The 12,996-nt window shown below is 48.1% G+C and overlaps 1 protein-coding gene across 2 annotated transcripts in view; it reads right to left on the reverse strand.

The window, feature by feature from the left end:
• pls3 (plastin 3 (T isoform)) overlaps positions 1-12,996 on the reverse strand; it is a 14,433-nt gene continuing 1,437 nt past the window's right edge. For both annotated transcript variants that reach the window (XM_084698264.1, XM_084698265.1), the window contains exons 2-16: positions 9,212-9,314; positions 8,868-9,031; positions 7,094-7,223; positions 6,726-6,858; positions 6,548-6,629; positions 5,807-5,972; positions 5,502-5,644; positions 4,883-4,978; positions 4,583-4,778; positions 4,417-4,495; positions 4,191-4,308; positions 3,772-3,905; positions 2,408-2,531; positions 1,379-1,503; positions 1-1,146 (exon numbers count right to left, since the gene is read on the reverse strand). In XM_084698264.1, coding sequence (XP_084554390.1) covers positions 1,014-1,146; positions 1,379-1,503; positions 2,408-2,531; positions 3,772-3,905; positions 4,191-4,308; positions 4,417-4,495; positions 4,583-4,778; positions 4,883-4,978; positions 5,502-5,644; positions 5,807-5,972; positions 6,548-6,629; positions 6,726-6,858; positions 7,094-7,223; positions 8,868-9,031; positions 9,212-9,272 — 1,884 coding nt within the window. In that variant the 5' untranslated portion in view covers positions 9,273-9,314 and the 3' untranslated portion in view covers positions 1-1,013. The remainder of the gene's footprint in view (positions 1,147-1,378; positions 1,504-2,407; positions 2,532-3,771; positions 3,906-4,190; positions 4,309-4,416; positions 4,496-4,582; positions 4,779-4,882; positions 4,979-5,501; positions 5,645-5,806; positions 5,973-6,547; positions 6,630-6,725; positions 6,859-7,093; positions 7,224-8,867; positions 9,032-9,211; positions 9,315-12,996) is intronic.

The raw sequence follows: 12,996 nt of genomic DNA on the forward strand, positions 1-12,996 counted from the left end.
TTTTTTCTTTCCTCATTTCGTTTTTTTATTGTTATATATAAAGCACTTGCACAGGAGTTACCTTGTACACATGACCAACCACACTCAATGGTTGCTATGAAATATAATGAAGCTACCTGGAACAAAGATATTGTTGATACATTTTTTCAGAGGGTGACGTCGAGTACAAAAGAATAGGTAGGACCGCCTCAAGACACAAGAGGCAGACTCACTCACACACACGTCAGCTCAGCACAAGCACTGAACCACTAGAAAGCCCTTCATTTTCATCCAACATAATAAAGACAAACCTATAGTCCCAATACAAAAGACACCCCTCTCCATTCTTCCATAATCCCCCAAAAGTGAACAAAAGCAAATACAATAACACGCATCAGGCTTGGTCGGTACACATGTGCCCCTTATGGCTTCTGCATAGAGATATGTAGTTATTAATGACGCCAGTTTTAAAACGACATACATGCACTTCAATAATTGAAAGATCGTCTCTACTGTCAAGGTTTTAACACCTGAACCCATAACCTCTCAAACTTCAGCTCGCCAATACAAGCACTGGCGTTCAATATGTGAATTATGCGTTTGTGTAAACATAAAGGATATAACATACGATCGGTCTGAGACGACAAAATGGGAGCAGGAGAATACATACTTATGTCAGCATCTTATACATTAATAATCAACAAGGCATATTGCATATTGAGAAGTATCATACCAAGTCCTGTTTTCAGAAACTAGATCCTGGTCTTCCTGTCTGAGGAGGACATCCCTTCATTTAGCAGTAAGTATACACATCTGCCTTCTACAGAGATGGAAAATACCGACATGAACATAGTAGAGTTTGATTGATTGAAGGGTCTTAAATGTCTGTTGGTAACATCGGTTTCATCACAAATCTTCATTCCTGTGACCCAGTAGCTCCTTGGTGGTCAGACGGCCAGCGCGGGGGACGGGGGGCAGGGGTTAGGCGGGTAGGGTGGGGGGGCGGGGGTTAGGCGGGCAGGGCGGGGGATGTCCTAGGCTCGCTTCATCCCCCGGCCCATCAGACAGGCGAACACGGTCATCACCATCTTGGGTTTGACCTCCACCAGGTCGTCAGGGAGGGCGTAGACCCGGGCGCCGATCTTCCTCGCCATGGAGACGGCGTATCTAGGACGGAGAGCAGGGTCAGGAGGATTAACGGTTAGCAGGCCTCAGGGGCTCCATGGCGACAAGACAACAGATGTAAATTAATTGTAAAAATCAGTGGTTTTCATTTTTTTCTACAGTGATCCTATCAAATGTACGACTATGACTGTGATTCTACAAACTTTTCAGCCATGATTCAATCCTGTAAATGTTTGTACTGTGGTTCCATCGGCCGCTGTTGGCTGGGACCTACTTGGCGTTCTCCAGCTTGTCCTCTGCAGACAGGCTGCCAGTCTTCACCAGGTCGTAGCTGATGCTGCCTGGCTGGATGGCGTCGATCAGGTCCACCACCGGCAGACTGGTGCTGATCTCCTTGTCCTGACAACCCAGAGGACACTGTTTAAGAAGACAGCTCTTTCATGCTTTATCAGATAGTTAGTTAGTGTGAGAGGAAAGGCAGGGAGGGAGAGAGAGAGAGAGAGAGAGAGGGGGGAGAGAGAGAGAGAGAGAGAGAGAGGGGGGGGAAAGAGAGAGAGAGGGGGGGGGGGAGAGAGAGAGAGGGGGGGGGGGAGAGAGAGAGAGGGGGGGGGGGGGAGAGAGAGAGAGGGGGGGGGGAGAGAGAGAGAGAGAGGGGGGGGGGGAGAGAGAGAGAGAGAGGGGGGGGGGAGAGAGAGAGAGAGAGGGGGGGGGGAGAGAGAGAGAGGGGGGGGGAGAGAGAGAGAGAGGGGGGGGGAGAGAGAGAGAGAGAGAGAGAGAGAGAGACAGAGAGAGAGAGAGAGAGAGAGAGAGAGAGAGAGAGAGAGAGAGAGGGGGGGGGGAGAGAGAGAGGGGGGGGGGAGAGAGGGGGGGGGAGAGAGAGAGAGAGGGGGGGGAGAGAGAGAGAGAGGGGGAGAGAGAGGGGGGGGAGAAAGAGAGAGGGGGGGGGGGGGGGGGGGGGGGGGGAGAGAGAGAGGGGGGGGGGAGGGCCCAGGCTGGATTTGGACCCAGAAGCCCCCAGGGGTCATATTTTAAATTAATAAAGCAATAAATGCTCTGAGAAATGTTACATTTATTGAAGAAAATGTGCACTTGCTGAACCATATTTGGTCTGTAGAAATTTTGGTGGCACGAAATAGTCATGAATTTGGAGTGATAGTTAACACTGGAGATAAATATATATACAGATAACAGAAACATTGTATACTGAATGGGACTGTGAATTATAAAATGTGATAAATAAGTAATAAACAAACTAAACAGGTGCGCAAGCGACATGAATTTGCTGTGGAACATCTCGACGAACCTTGAAGCTTGAGATCTTGGTTGCTTTCCCAGCCTCTGACAAGGTGCTGTTGACCCATCGCACGATGATGTCATCGTTGGCCTTCTGTCCATCTCCCAAGTCCTCCAGTACATTCAACGTGTATCTGGGGATGAGCGCATTTTCATCTTACCAGTGGCATGTTCCATAAATCAAGTTTACCAAATAAGTCAGGCTTTTGACAGTTACTTTCCCTGACACAAGCCTTACACAAGTCTTATTCGTTCAACTAGCTTTATGGAACAGGCCCTGGGAAAGGCAATTAGGAAGATGTTTTTAATTACTAAAAACAGACTGGCAAGGGACAAATGCCTCTTGTATCCTTAGGGATTAGGAATCAAAAATAAAAACAACTAAATAAAAATGGAGGACAGAGCGAAGCCAGCCTGCAGCAGACACATACAGCACCACCCTCCAGAGGAAGCAGCAGACACATACAGCACCACCCTCCAGAGGAAGCAGCAGACACATACAGCACCACCCTCCAGAGGAAGCAGCAGACACATACAGCACCACCCTCCAGTGGAAGCAGTAGACACATACAGCACCACCCTCCAGAGGAAGCAGTAGACACATACAGCACCACCCTCCAGAGGAAGCAGCAGACACATACAGCACCACCCTCCAGAGGAAGCAGCAGACATACAGCACCACCCTCCAGAGGAAGCAGCAGACACATACAGCACCACCCTCCAGAGGAAGCAGCAGACACATACAGCACCACCCTCCAGAGGAGGAAGCAGCAGACACATACAGCACCACCCTCCAGAGGTAGCAGCAGACATACAGCACCACCCTCCAGAGGAAGCAGCAGACACATACAGCACCACCCTCCAGAGGAAGCAGCAGACATACAGCACCACCCTCCAGAGGAAGCAGCAGACATACAGCACCACCCTCCAGTGGAAGCAGCAGACATGCGGTCAGCGTCAAGCCTCACTGCTTCCACCATGACCGCAGCGTCGTCTAACACGCTGATCAACCCTGCACACACAACTGCACAGGACAGGAACCCAGCAGGTCGTACATACTGCAGATAGTCTTGATGCCTCTGATAGCACAGAGTCAAAACAGGGAATTCTAGTCTGTGCACATGCACCCCCTTCTTCACCCAGCACCACGCCCAGCCGAGCAGGTCTACAGAACATCCCTAACCGGGACTAGGGTGGGTCACAGGAGAGCTGACAGATCATGACGATGAGTCAACGTGAAGTGGAAGATAAAAGAGGTGTCTCTAATCTCTTATTTCAGAGAGCATTGATCTTTCTTCCCTGGTGAACTGAATCCTGGGAACAGCAAGAGTGCTCTCTGGGCATGCTCAGACTGGCTCAGACTGGGTGACTCACTTCCTCATCAGCTGCCAGACCAGGGCCAGCGTCAGGGTAGCGTTGCCATCGTTCAGGTCCTGCCCTCCGATGCCAACCAGGGAAAACTTGGCGGTTGTCTTGCCCAACTCCACTGCGTAGTTACAGTTCTCCAGCTGTCCAGAAGAAGAGAGAGAGATACAGAGAGGTAGAGAGGGGTAGAGAGAGAAGTACAGAGAGGTAGAGGTAGAGAGAGGTATAGAGAGAGAGGTTGAGAGGTAGAGAGAGTTACAGAGCGGTAGAAAGAGGTAGAGAGGTAGAGAGAGAGAGAGGTAGAAAGAGAGATCGAACGATTGACAAACGATAACATCACCTTTTTGTTTTAGGCAGCGAGAGTCATTGTGTTTTGACAAAAACTAAATTGTACAGTTTTGTTTGAGCTGGATGCGGAGTTTGTCTACCTTCTTCATGTTGGTCCCTATCTTGGGGTACGGTGGTTTATTCACTTTGTTGTTCCAGTCCACAGGAACTTTAATCTTCTCATACAGCTGCAGGATAACTAGAGCGTCTTGCAGGTCCCTGGAGGAACCCAAACACACTTCACTTAGGATTCACTTCACTTTAAAAAAAAAAAGAAAGAAAAAAGGACACAAATCACAGATGATGGGTTGAGTTCGGCGTACGTACCCATACAAGTGATTGACGTGCGGGTTCACACCCAGAGAATTCATCCAGTTCCGGAAGGTCCTCTCCTCTCTCGTCTCCCCTGAGGGGCACACAGGAGCGTTACGCAAGAACGAGGAGCAGTCCAGTCACATGAGCGTCTGACAGACTGCTGTCCCTCAGCTCTCACCTTCCAGCAGCCCCCAGTCGATATCCTCGCCCTCAGGCTTGGTCAGGGAGGGGTACTTGTTGAACAGGTTGGCCACAAACGCCAGGTTGAGTTTAGGGTTTCCGCTGATGACGTCGGTGGGAGTGACAAACTGCCGGCAGCCCAGCCTGTCGGCCTGCTGCAGCATGCTCTCCGCCCGCTTCAGATCGTCCCTCTCCTGTTGGGCGCGGACACACAGAGACAGGATCACCCCGGGGCTCTCTGAACCCAACCCTAACCCCCCTGATGGTAAACAAGGTGTGGCCACTTCCTGGTTCTTACGCTGAAGCCGGCCATGTTGATGTCGATGCGAGGCTGGTCTTCCTCTGTGCCTTTCGGGGAGATCTGGTTTAGGAGGTGGAAGTAGGCCTTGGAGTCCTGTAACAGGAAGCACACCACGGGGATATGACATCACTACACACCTCGCCTGAGACACGGGATGGGATATGACATCACTACACACCTCGTCTGAGACACAGGATGGGATATGACATCACTACGCATGACATGCAAGGTAATGCATCACATGAGAAAGTGAGACACGGAGCAACACAGTGGAGGGTGATGCAGTGATCGTGGAAGTCATGAGAAGATTAATGCTCTATTCTGGATGACAAATGTATGGAGCTGTTGTCAGTTCCTACACAGCAAGAAAGTTGATCTATAAAGTACCTTTACAGGTTGAAAGGCCTGTCAGCTAAAGAGAAGATACACTGAGTCAGAAACACAGACAAGCACAGTCACTGTATTGAGAAGGGAAATGTTGGGAATCCATTTCAAAAGTCCATTTCAAGATTCATTGCGGAAAGGAGAAAGTGCTCCAGTCTATTATTCATGACCTCCAGTCTTAGCTGCCAGACATCCATTATCCCCTCGGTCACATGACCGTGGCTCCACGCACCTTGATGTCTGAGCTGAAGTTGTTAATCTTCTGCCAGCCGGCGTTCTCCAGGTGGTAGTTGGCCCAGCGCAGCAGCAGCTCCTCTGGGGAGAGCTTCATCAGGTCCTCCAGGGTCTCACCGTCCTTCAGCAGGGCCGCCAGCGCTGGGGCGCACACGCGCACACACACACACACACACACCACAAGTCATACAACTGATGACCAACGACTGAAACTCTTCAGGCTTCATCAGATGACACACCCCTAACCCTAACCCCCCTCCTCCCCTCCTCATATCCTGCCCCCCCTCCCCTCCCTCTCCTCACCTTCGTTCCTGCTCAGCTCGATGTCAGCGAACAGGCCGATCTTGATGATCTGCCACAGCAGGCCCAGCACCAGGTGGGGCTTCCCCTCCCGCAGGTCCAGCGCCCCGATGTTCACCACGTGGCAGCCGATGGCCGAGGCCGAGTTCAGGGCCAGGTTCAGGTTCTCCTGCAGGGGGGAGGAGTCACACAGTCTGAGGAGGAGGAGTCACACAGTCTGAGGAGGAGCAGGGGAAACCACACAGTCTGAGGAGGAGCAGGGGGGAGGAGTCACACAGTCTGAGGAAGAGCAGGGAGGAGGAGTCACACAGTCTGAGGAAGAGCAGGGAGGAGCAGGAGAAACCACACAGTCTGAGGAGGAGCAGGAGAAACCACAGTCTGAGGAGGAGCAGGAGTTCACCACCTTTCTGGGATGGGTTTTGCTGCCTCTCGGTTGAGGTACGATACATAGGCCTGTCCATACTGTATCGTATCGTCGATACACACAATATTTTGTTTTACTTGATTTCCGCAGTGTGGTGTTGATGTGCCAAAGGGAAGGATAGGCTTTATTTATATAAGGAAGTTCATATTATCACTTCAATTTACAAATGTATTCAAAATGTCTCCACCCCGTATTTGCATTCAACTGTATTTGGAACCGTGTGAGCGTGCGCTGAGACGGCTCCAGGGCGTGCAGCTCGGAGGGTTGGTTCAGGGCGTGCAGCTCGGAGGGTTGGTTCAGGGGGCGCAGCTGCTACAAACCTGGATCGTAAACGGAGTCAGCTTCTTCTTGTTTATGGTCCTCTCATCAATGGTGTCTGGCACCGATAGGTTGATCATTTTACTACACAGAGACAAGGCGGGGGGGGTTAGGAGACAGCTCAGGGGGGGGGGAACTGCAGGAAGTGTCGATATTTCACATCACGACAGGTTGACTCACCAGAGCACCACGCCATCGCCCATGGCTTTGAACAGGGAATCAGTGTCTGGGTCCATGGGCAGCGCGTGCTTGCAGTCAGGATCCTTCTCCAGAGCTGTGTTGATCCAGTTGACGAAGGCATAGCGCTCCTCCTCTACACAGGTGACCAGGGAAAACTCACAATCAGCCAACACTACCACAACTAACTTGCTGATAATAAATCAAATATATATACAAAATCGTTCTGCTTTTTTCTGCTTTTCTGTTTTGATAGGACAGTTGGTGAGAGATATGAAAACAGGGAGAGAAGACATTGAAGAGAAGGAAATTCCCTCAGTCGGATTTAGGCTTCCAGTGTTCTAGAAGCTTCCAGTCCCGTGTGACCGTACCAGAGAAGGAGTGCTGCGTTCCTTCGCTCGACAGCTCAGACGTGCCTCCGATGGCTAGGATCCCTTCCTTCCTGTTGATGGCCTTCCGGAAGCTTTTAGCGATATCGCTGCTCTTCAGTTCCTGGAATATCTACAGCACAGAGGTGGAGGGGCATTACAGCACTGTCTCTGAGCCCCATTACTTAGGACCCCCTGTCCTGCATGTTCTAGATGGTTCCCTGTCCTGCATGTTCTAGATGGTTCCCTGTCATGCATGTTCTAGATGGTTCCCTGTCATGCATGTTCTAGATGGTTCCCTGCCCCAACACAAAGTGAATGCATGTACGGTCGTTTTCAGGCTTGATAACAACCCTTTATTTGAATCAGGTGTGTTGGAGCAGGGAAACATCTAGAACATGCAGGACAGGGGGTCCCTGAGGACCAGGGCTGAGACACAATGAAACATTACAGGAGAAGCCACCTTGAAAACATGTTTTTCTTTTTTTTTTTGCACTAAACTCAGTACAAGTAAAGTTGACTACTTGACTCCAGCTCTGTAACCACTAACTCATTATGGGATGTCCCAGACCAGAAAGGGAAGGAGGGAAAATGAAAAGACTGTGTTCTTGACCAGCATCTTTTTTCCGGTTCTGTGGTATCTAAGTTGGGAAGGGCAGAGCAGCGCCAACATGGATGTTGACCAGGAAATCACGTCCTTGTGTGTCAAAGAATGAGTCCTCGCTTCTAAACCTGTTACGTTCCACCCTCTACAATAAGAGAACAAGCAGCTGACTGCTCGGTTTCCTCCTGGCTCTGGGAGTTTCTCCAGCTCGTTCGTGACCTCACACCTCAAGACCTCTGTGTGGATTGAAGCCACAATGAGCCATTCAGCAGAGGGATGAGTGACACATTTAAATTGTAAGCACACAGAACAGCAAACAAACACAAGGTCATGTTGTGTTTGGTTACAGCTGCTGGGCACTCCAGCCTGGATATAAAAAGGCAGGGATCTCAAAACAACACCAAGCACTTCTCTCTGCAATTACGACCCTTATCAGTTGTCATTGAAATAGTCTCAGCAGATAACACCACATATTCTGTTGTCTCCTCATGCTGGCACTTCCATTGCTTGATATCGCTGGTTACATTTGAACAACCTCACCCCCACATCACACCATACCTAAGACGGCCAATGAAAACAGAAAAGCAAATGAAATCATGCAAGCCTGCAAATACACACAGCCGTGGCTATCCTTGGGTGGAAAAAAATAGAATAATATTAATACTAAAAAAGAAAACTTTCAACTCATCATGGAGCTATGTGAAAGTGCCTAAAATAGCGAGATTACGGATGAGGTTTTTTCTTCTCGAATGCCAGTGGCCACATGACTCTACTAGGACACCGCAGCAAACACAGGTCTGGTAAGACTGCTGCCTCAACATAGGAGAAACCAAACACTGGAACCAACACCACTGTGCTGACCTCATTTCCTCATTCTTAGAGAGAGAGTGAGAAAGACAGACAGAGAGAGACAGAGAGAGAAAATACGCACTGTGCGGTGAAACACACAATCGATACAAATGTCCTTTCAACTACCTGGTCCGGGAATAGAAAAGCCACATGACTTGTAGGCCAGACAGAGTTATTGAGTCAGAGTGAGACTGTGAGGAAACTAAAGACACACAAGCAGCCATGAGTGACATCACCGTCCCAGCTGCCAGTGGCAGCTTGTAAAAGTTGACCTGCTGATGCCAACTACCCGGAAAGTTGACACTCTACAGACGCATGACTTACGGACACAAACTCTTCGAAGCTGATCTTGTTGTCTTTGTTGCGATCTCCTTCACGCATCAGCTTCTGGATGATTTCCCTCACCTTGTAGCCAGGCAGAGGCAGGTTAGCCTCTTTGAACAGCTCATGGAGCTCATAATCGCAGATGAAGCCGTTACTGTCGAGGTCTGCGATGACAAGACACCCAGGATGTTGTGTTAGTGAGAGTTTTCACAAACAATAACAAAGGGGGCTGTCGTAGACAAAATTAAAGAAGTCTTAAAAAGTGTATTGAAATGTTCTATTTGTAGAACTGTGTCAGACGTTTGAATACGTAGACAACTGTGGAAAATCCCTGAACGACTTACCAACTTTCCCAAAGGCCTCTCTCAGTTCTTCTAGTTCATCCTTGCAGATCTTTCCAGCCATGTTGACGAAGCGACCTGAGATGGTGAGTCAGACAGCTGGCTCCTGCAGAAAGGGTAAAGGTCAACACAACTCAAAACCTTCCTGGTGTTCTGAGCCGCCTGGAGACCAAGCCGGGAAGAACTGCTTCTATAGCCCCGCTTCTATAGCCCCGCTTCTATAGCCCCGCTTCTATAGTCCTGCTAATAGCCCTGCTAATAGCCCCGCTTCTATAGCCCTGCTAATAGCCCTGCTTCTATAGTCCTGCTAATAGCCCTGCTAATAGCCCCGCTTCTATAGCCCTGCTAATAGCCCTGCTTCTATAGTCCTGCTCTATAGCCCTGCTAATAGCCCTGCTTCTATAGTCCTGCTCTATAGCCCTGCTAATAGCCCTGCTTCTATAGTCCTGCTCAATAGCCCTGCTTCTATAGTCCTGCTTCTATAGTCCTGCTCTATAGCCCTGCTAATAGCCCTGCTTCTATAGCCCTGCTAATAGCCCTGCTTCTATAGTCCTGCTCATAGCCCTGCTTCTATAGTCCTGCTCTATAGCCCTGCTTCACCATCACACGTGTCCACACTTGAGGAGATCCACTGCAGTTAGCCACATGACTAAACTGGCACGTCAGCATCCATGTCTCTACTCCTGGTCAAAGTGTGTTGGGTTGTTTTGATTTGGGGGGGCGGGGCGGCGGGGTGATAACGGGGTGAAGACTAATCATGTTGAATATTTAGACTCCATTTGGCCTTAACATTACTGGCATGAAAAACAACTGAGTCAAACTAACTACAGATCTACTGGAAGTCGCTTCAAGGTTCGCTGAAATGTGGAAAACACGTCTGACTCAACTAAACAACATAAAGCTGTTCAATGTCAAACAGATTTAGTAAACTAATGGTTCTTTTACTGTTGAAAAGGAAGTGGCAGTTAACAACCATAGCAACACCAGTAGATTGCTTTGATTCAAATAATTTAAAACATGAAAAAACACCAGACGAAGGAGCTAGATTTTAGCCTATGAAATTGTCTCTAATGTGATCATTTATTCAGCAAGATATTATAGAACCAACCCTACTATAGAGTGACGTTTCACCTGAGGATGTTCTGTGAAAAGCTTAAAAAGAAGGGCTGTTCACATGACTACCACTACCCAATGACTACCAACTCACAAAACTCACAAACTAGGTTAATTCCAGCACACTGATATTATACTTGTTACAGAATGTAGCTGGCCATGTTGGTCTATTGTACTTGAAACATCTTCTGCATTAATGAAACATGGTTTCAGAGGTTGAGTTAAGCGTGGCGGAGGTCATTTAAATTTTTATTTTAGGCTTTTCACACACCATGACTCCCCAAATAAAACATGTTTGATTTGTTCTAAATAGATAACTTTAAAGGGTTGTTCTCTGTTAGGTACCGGCAGGTCTGTGTTGAATGTGCTTCAGTTGTAACAGAGGGGAGTAGCATATTGTTCTCATTCTCCGGGGCTACCCAAGGCTAAACCAGAATGATAACATTCCTCTACGATCAAAAGGACTTCACGCAGAAAGGCTCTGGCAACACAAAAGAGTTTAGACTGCAATTACTCTGGCTAAGAACATCCTTTTTCCCACAGAGAAAGTGTTTTCCTATCAGCAATACTTGCTCAAACGTTTTCGCAAATCATTGCTCCCCAAAGACTGGGCCTGGATTCCTTCAGTCTTGCGCGCAGAACATGATTGTAGAGTTTTGCCACGTTTGGTAACAGTTAGGTAACTCTAACTGGATCCTCATAGGCCTACATGACTGCAGTAAGTACCCTCTTTACTATTAGGCCTAGTAATCCTTTCTAAGTGAGGGATACACCAAGCCTCTACACATGATAAATGACCACTGTCCCAGTTGCTGTACCATTGTCCCCTGCCAATGAGTACAGAGTATGGGCAGTTGCTGGTAGGTAATTTCAATGTTTTTACAATTATAAATAATAAATATTCCTTATAAAAATATATCTGTACCATCCCTGAAATACCTTATAGTTGTATCTGTATGAAATCAATGTCCCTTCTCATAATTTGCACCCCAGGAACACATGCTACAAGACAATGGACAAAAGACTACAGAAATTAAATAATTGCCATGAATGAGGGCCATTGATAGTCTGAAGGAAAGGAAGTACTTGACAGGCACAACCTCCAGAGGTCAGTCGGCCCTTCTGTTTCTATCATGTGGTGCTCACTGCTGGGTTTCAACATTCAAACCAAACTAGGTATCCTAGGCATTTTTCCAGACAGAAGCCATTTCCTCCCTGAATCCAGAAGGGCTACTTCCCCTCAGGTGACATCATGTCTATTGTTAGTTTAACATTTAAATAAAATACCATACAAAAGTAATGCATGTGAAATGTGACGGTTGGAACCAAACCAGTCTAAACATGACCTCATATGCCAACTCCTGTCACACCCCAGACAGAGAGACAGAGGCAGAGAGACAGAGAGACAGAGGCAGAGAGAGAGAGACAGAGGCAGAGAGAGAGAGAGAGAGAGAGAGAGAGAGAGAGACAGAGGCAGAGACAGAGGCAGAGACAGAGGCAGAGAGAGAGAGCGACAGAGGCAGAGAGAGAGGCAGAGAGAGAGAGGCAGAGAGAGAGAGACAGAGACACAGAGACACAGAGAGAAAGAGAGAGAGAGAGAAAGAGAGAGAGAAGCAGGGGTCAGGAGGCAGGGAGCAGGAGAGAGGTTAAGTATACAGAACACACACAATGAGTTTAATCTCTAGTAGCACAGAAGAATAGGGGGCTTGTAATCCGATACATCCCCAGGCCTATGAGGACGCAGATGAGAAAAGCAAATGCTGGGAACAAGTGTGGGGGTCCAGAAACAGTTGTTGTTTTTTTGACAGCTGGGCAAGGCTGTTTTTTGAGAACAAGCTTTCAGTTAATAACACACCATAAACAGCTAGAGAAACACCAAGCCCCTTGACATGAACCATGTGCATTTGCCTATGAGCATGTGCATGATCACAGCTAGTGATATTACTCAAATTCAGTATTCAAATGGGCTTTACTTTGCCAAGCAGCAGCTTTAAAAGTACTCATCAAATCACAGCACAACACCATATTTATAAGTCGGGACTATAAAACAGCTAAACTATGTGATTCAAAGGCTGAGTGGTGAGATCGCAACGCTAGATCCATCCTCAAAGACAGTGTGCATGTGTGCCAGCTGTAAATCGCTAAAGCCACAACAAAACGTCAGCACTCTTTACTAGATCTTTCAACTGATCTTTCCGCCATTTCAGGGCAGGGATCCCAGATGGGAGGAGGAGGGCACAGCCTGCAGGCGCACCCAGCTTCATCCACTCAATTAGAACGCATACGTAAGCCTCACAAATAGAATCGGAACCCCTCCCAAGTGTGGTTGGGACACAGGCTACATCCACTCCCAACATGACCCACAGGAACACAGACATTTTTCTGCCCAGGCTGTTTCACACTTTGAGGGTAACGTGAGCTTTCGACTTCCTCCGTGGTTTAGAGGACGCAGCACAGGATCAACATGGTCGTGTTTGTTCTACGGTGACACCTCGATGAGCTGAATAACCTGCTTGCTGTGTCTGGCAAAACCACCGGCCAAACAGCTTCAACTGTCTTTACCTTATTACTTAAACTCAGGGCTTCAGCATGAAAAGGTAAAACAGTAAAAACAAAAATATCATGTAAAACAAACACACTGTAAATATTTCGATATGTACAGGCTCAATGATACA

The sequence above is a fragment of the Hypomesus nipponensis genome, chromosome 5, assembly GCF_054491055.1.
Source record: "Hypomesus nipponensis isolate SF chromosome 5, ASM5449105v1, whole genome shotgun sequence".
Taxonomy (NCBI): Eukaryota; Metazoa; Chordata; class Actinopteri; order Osmeriformes; family Osmeridae; genus Hypomesus; species Hypomesus nipponensis.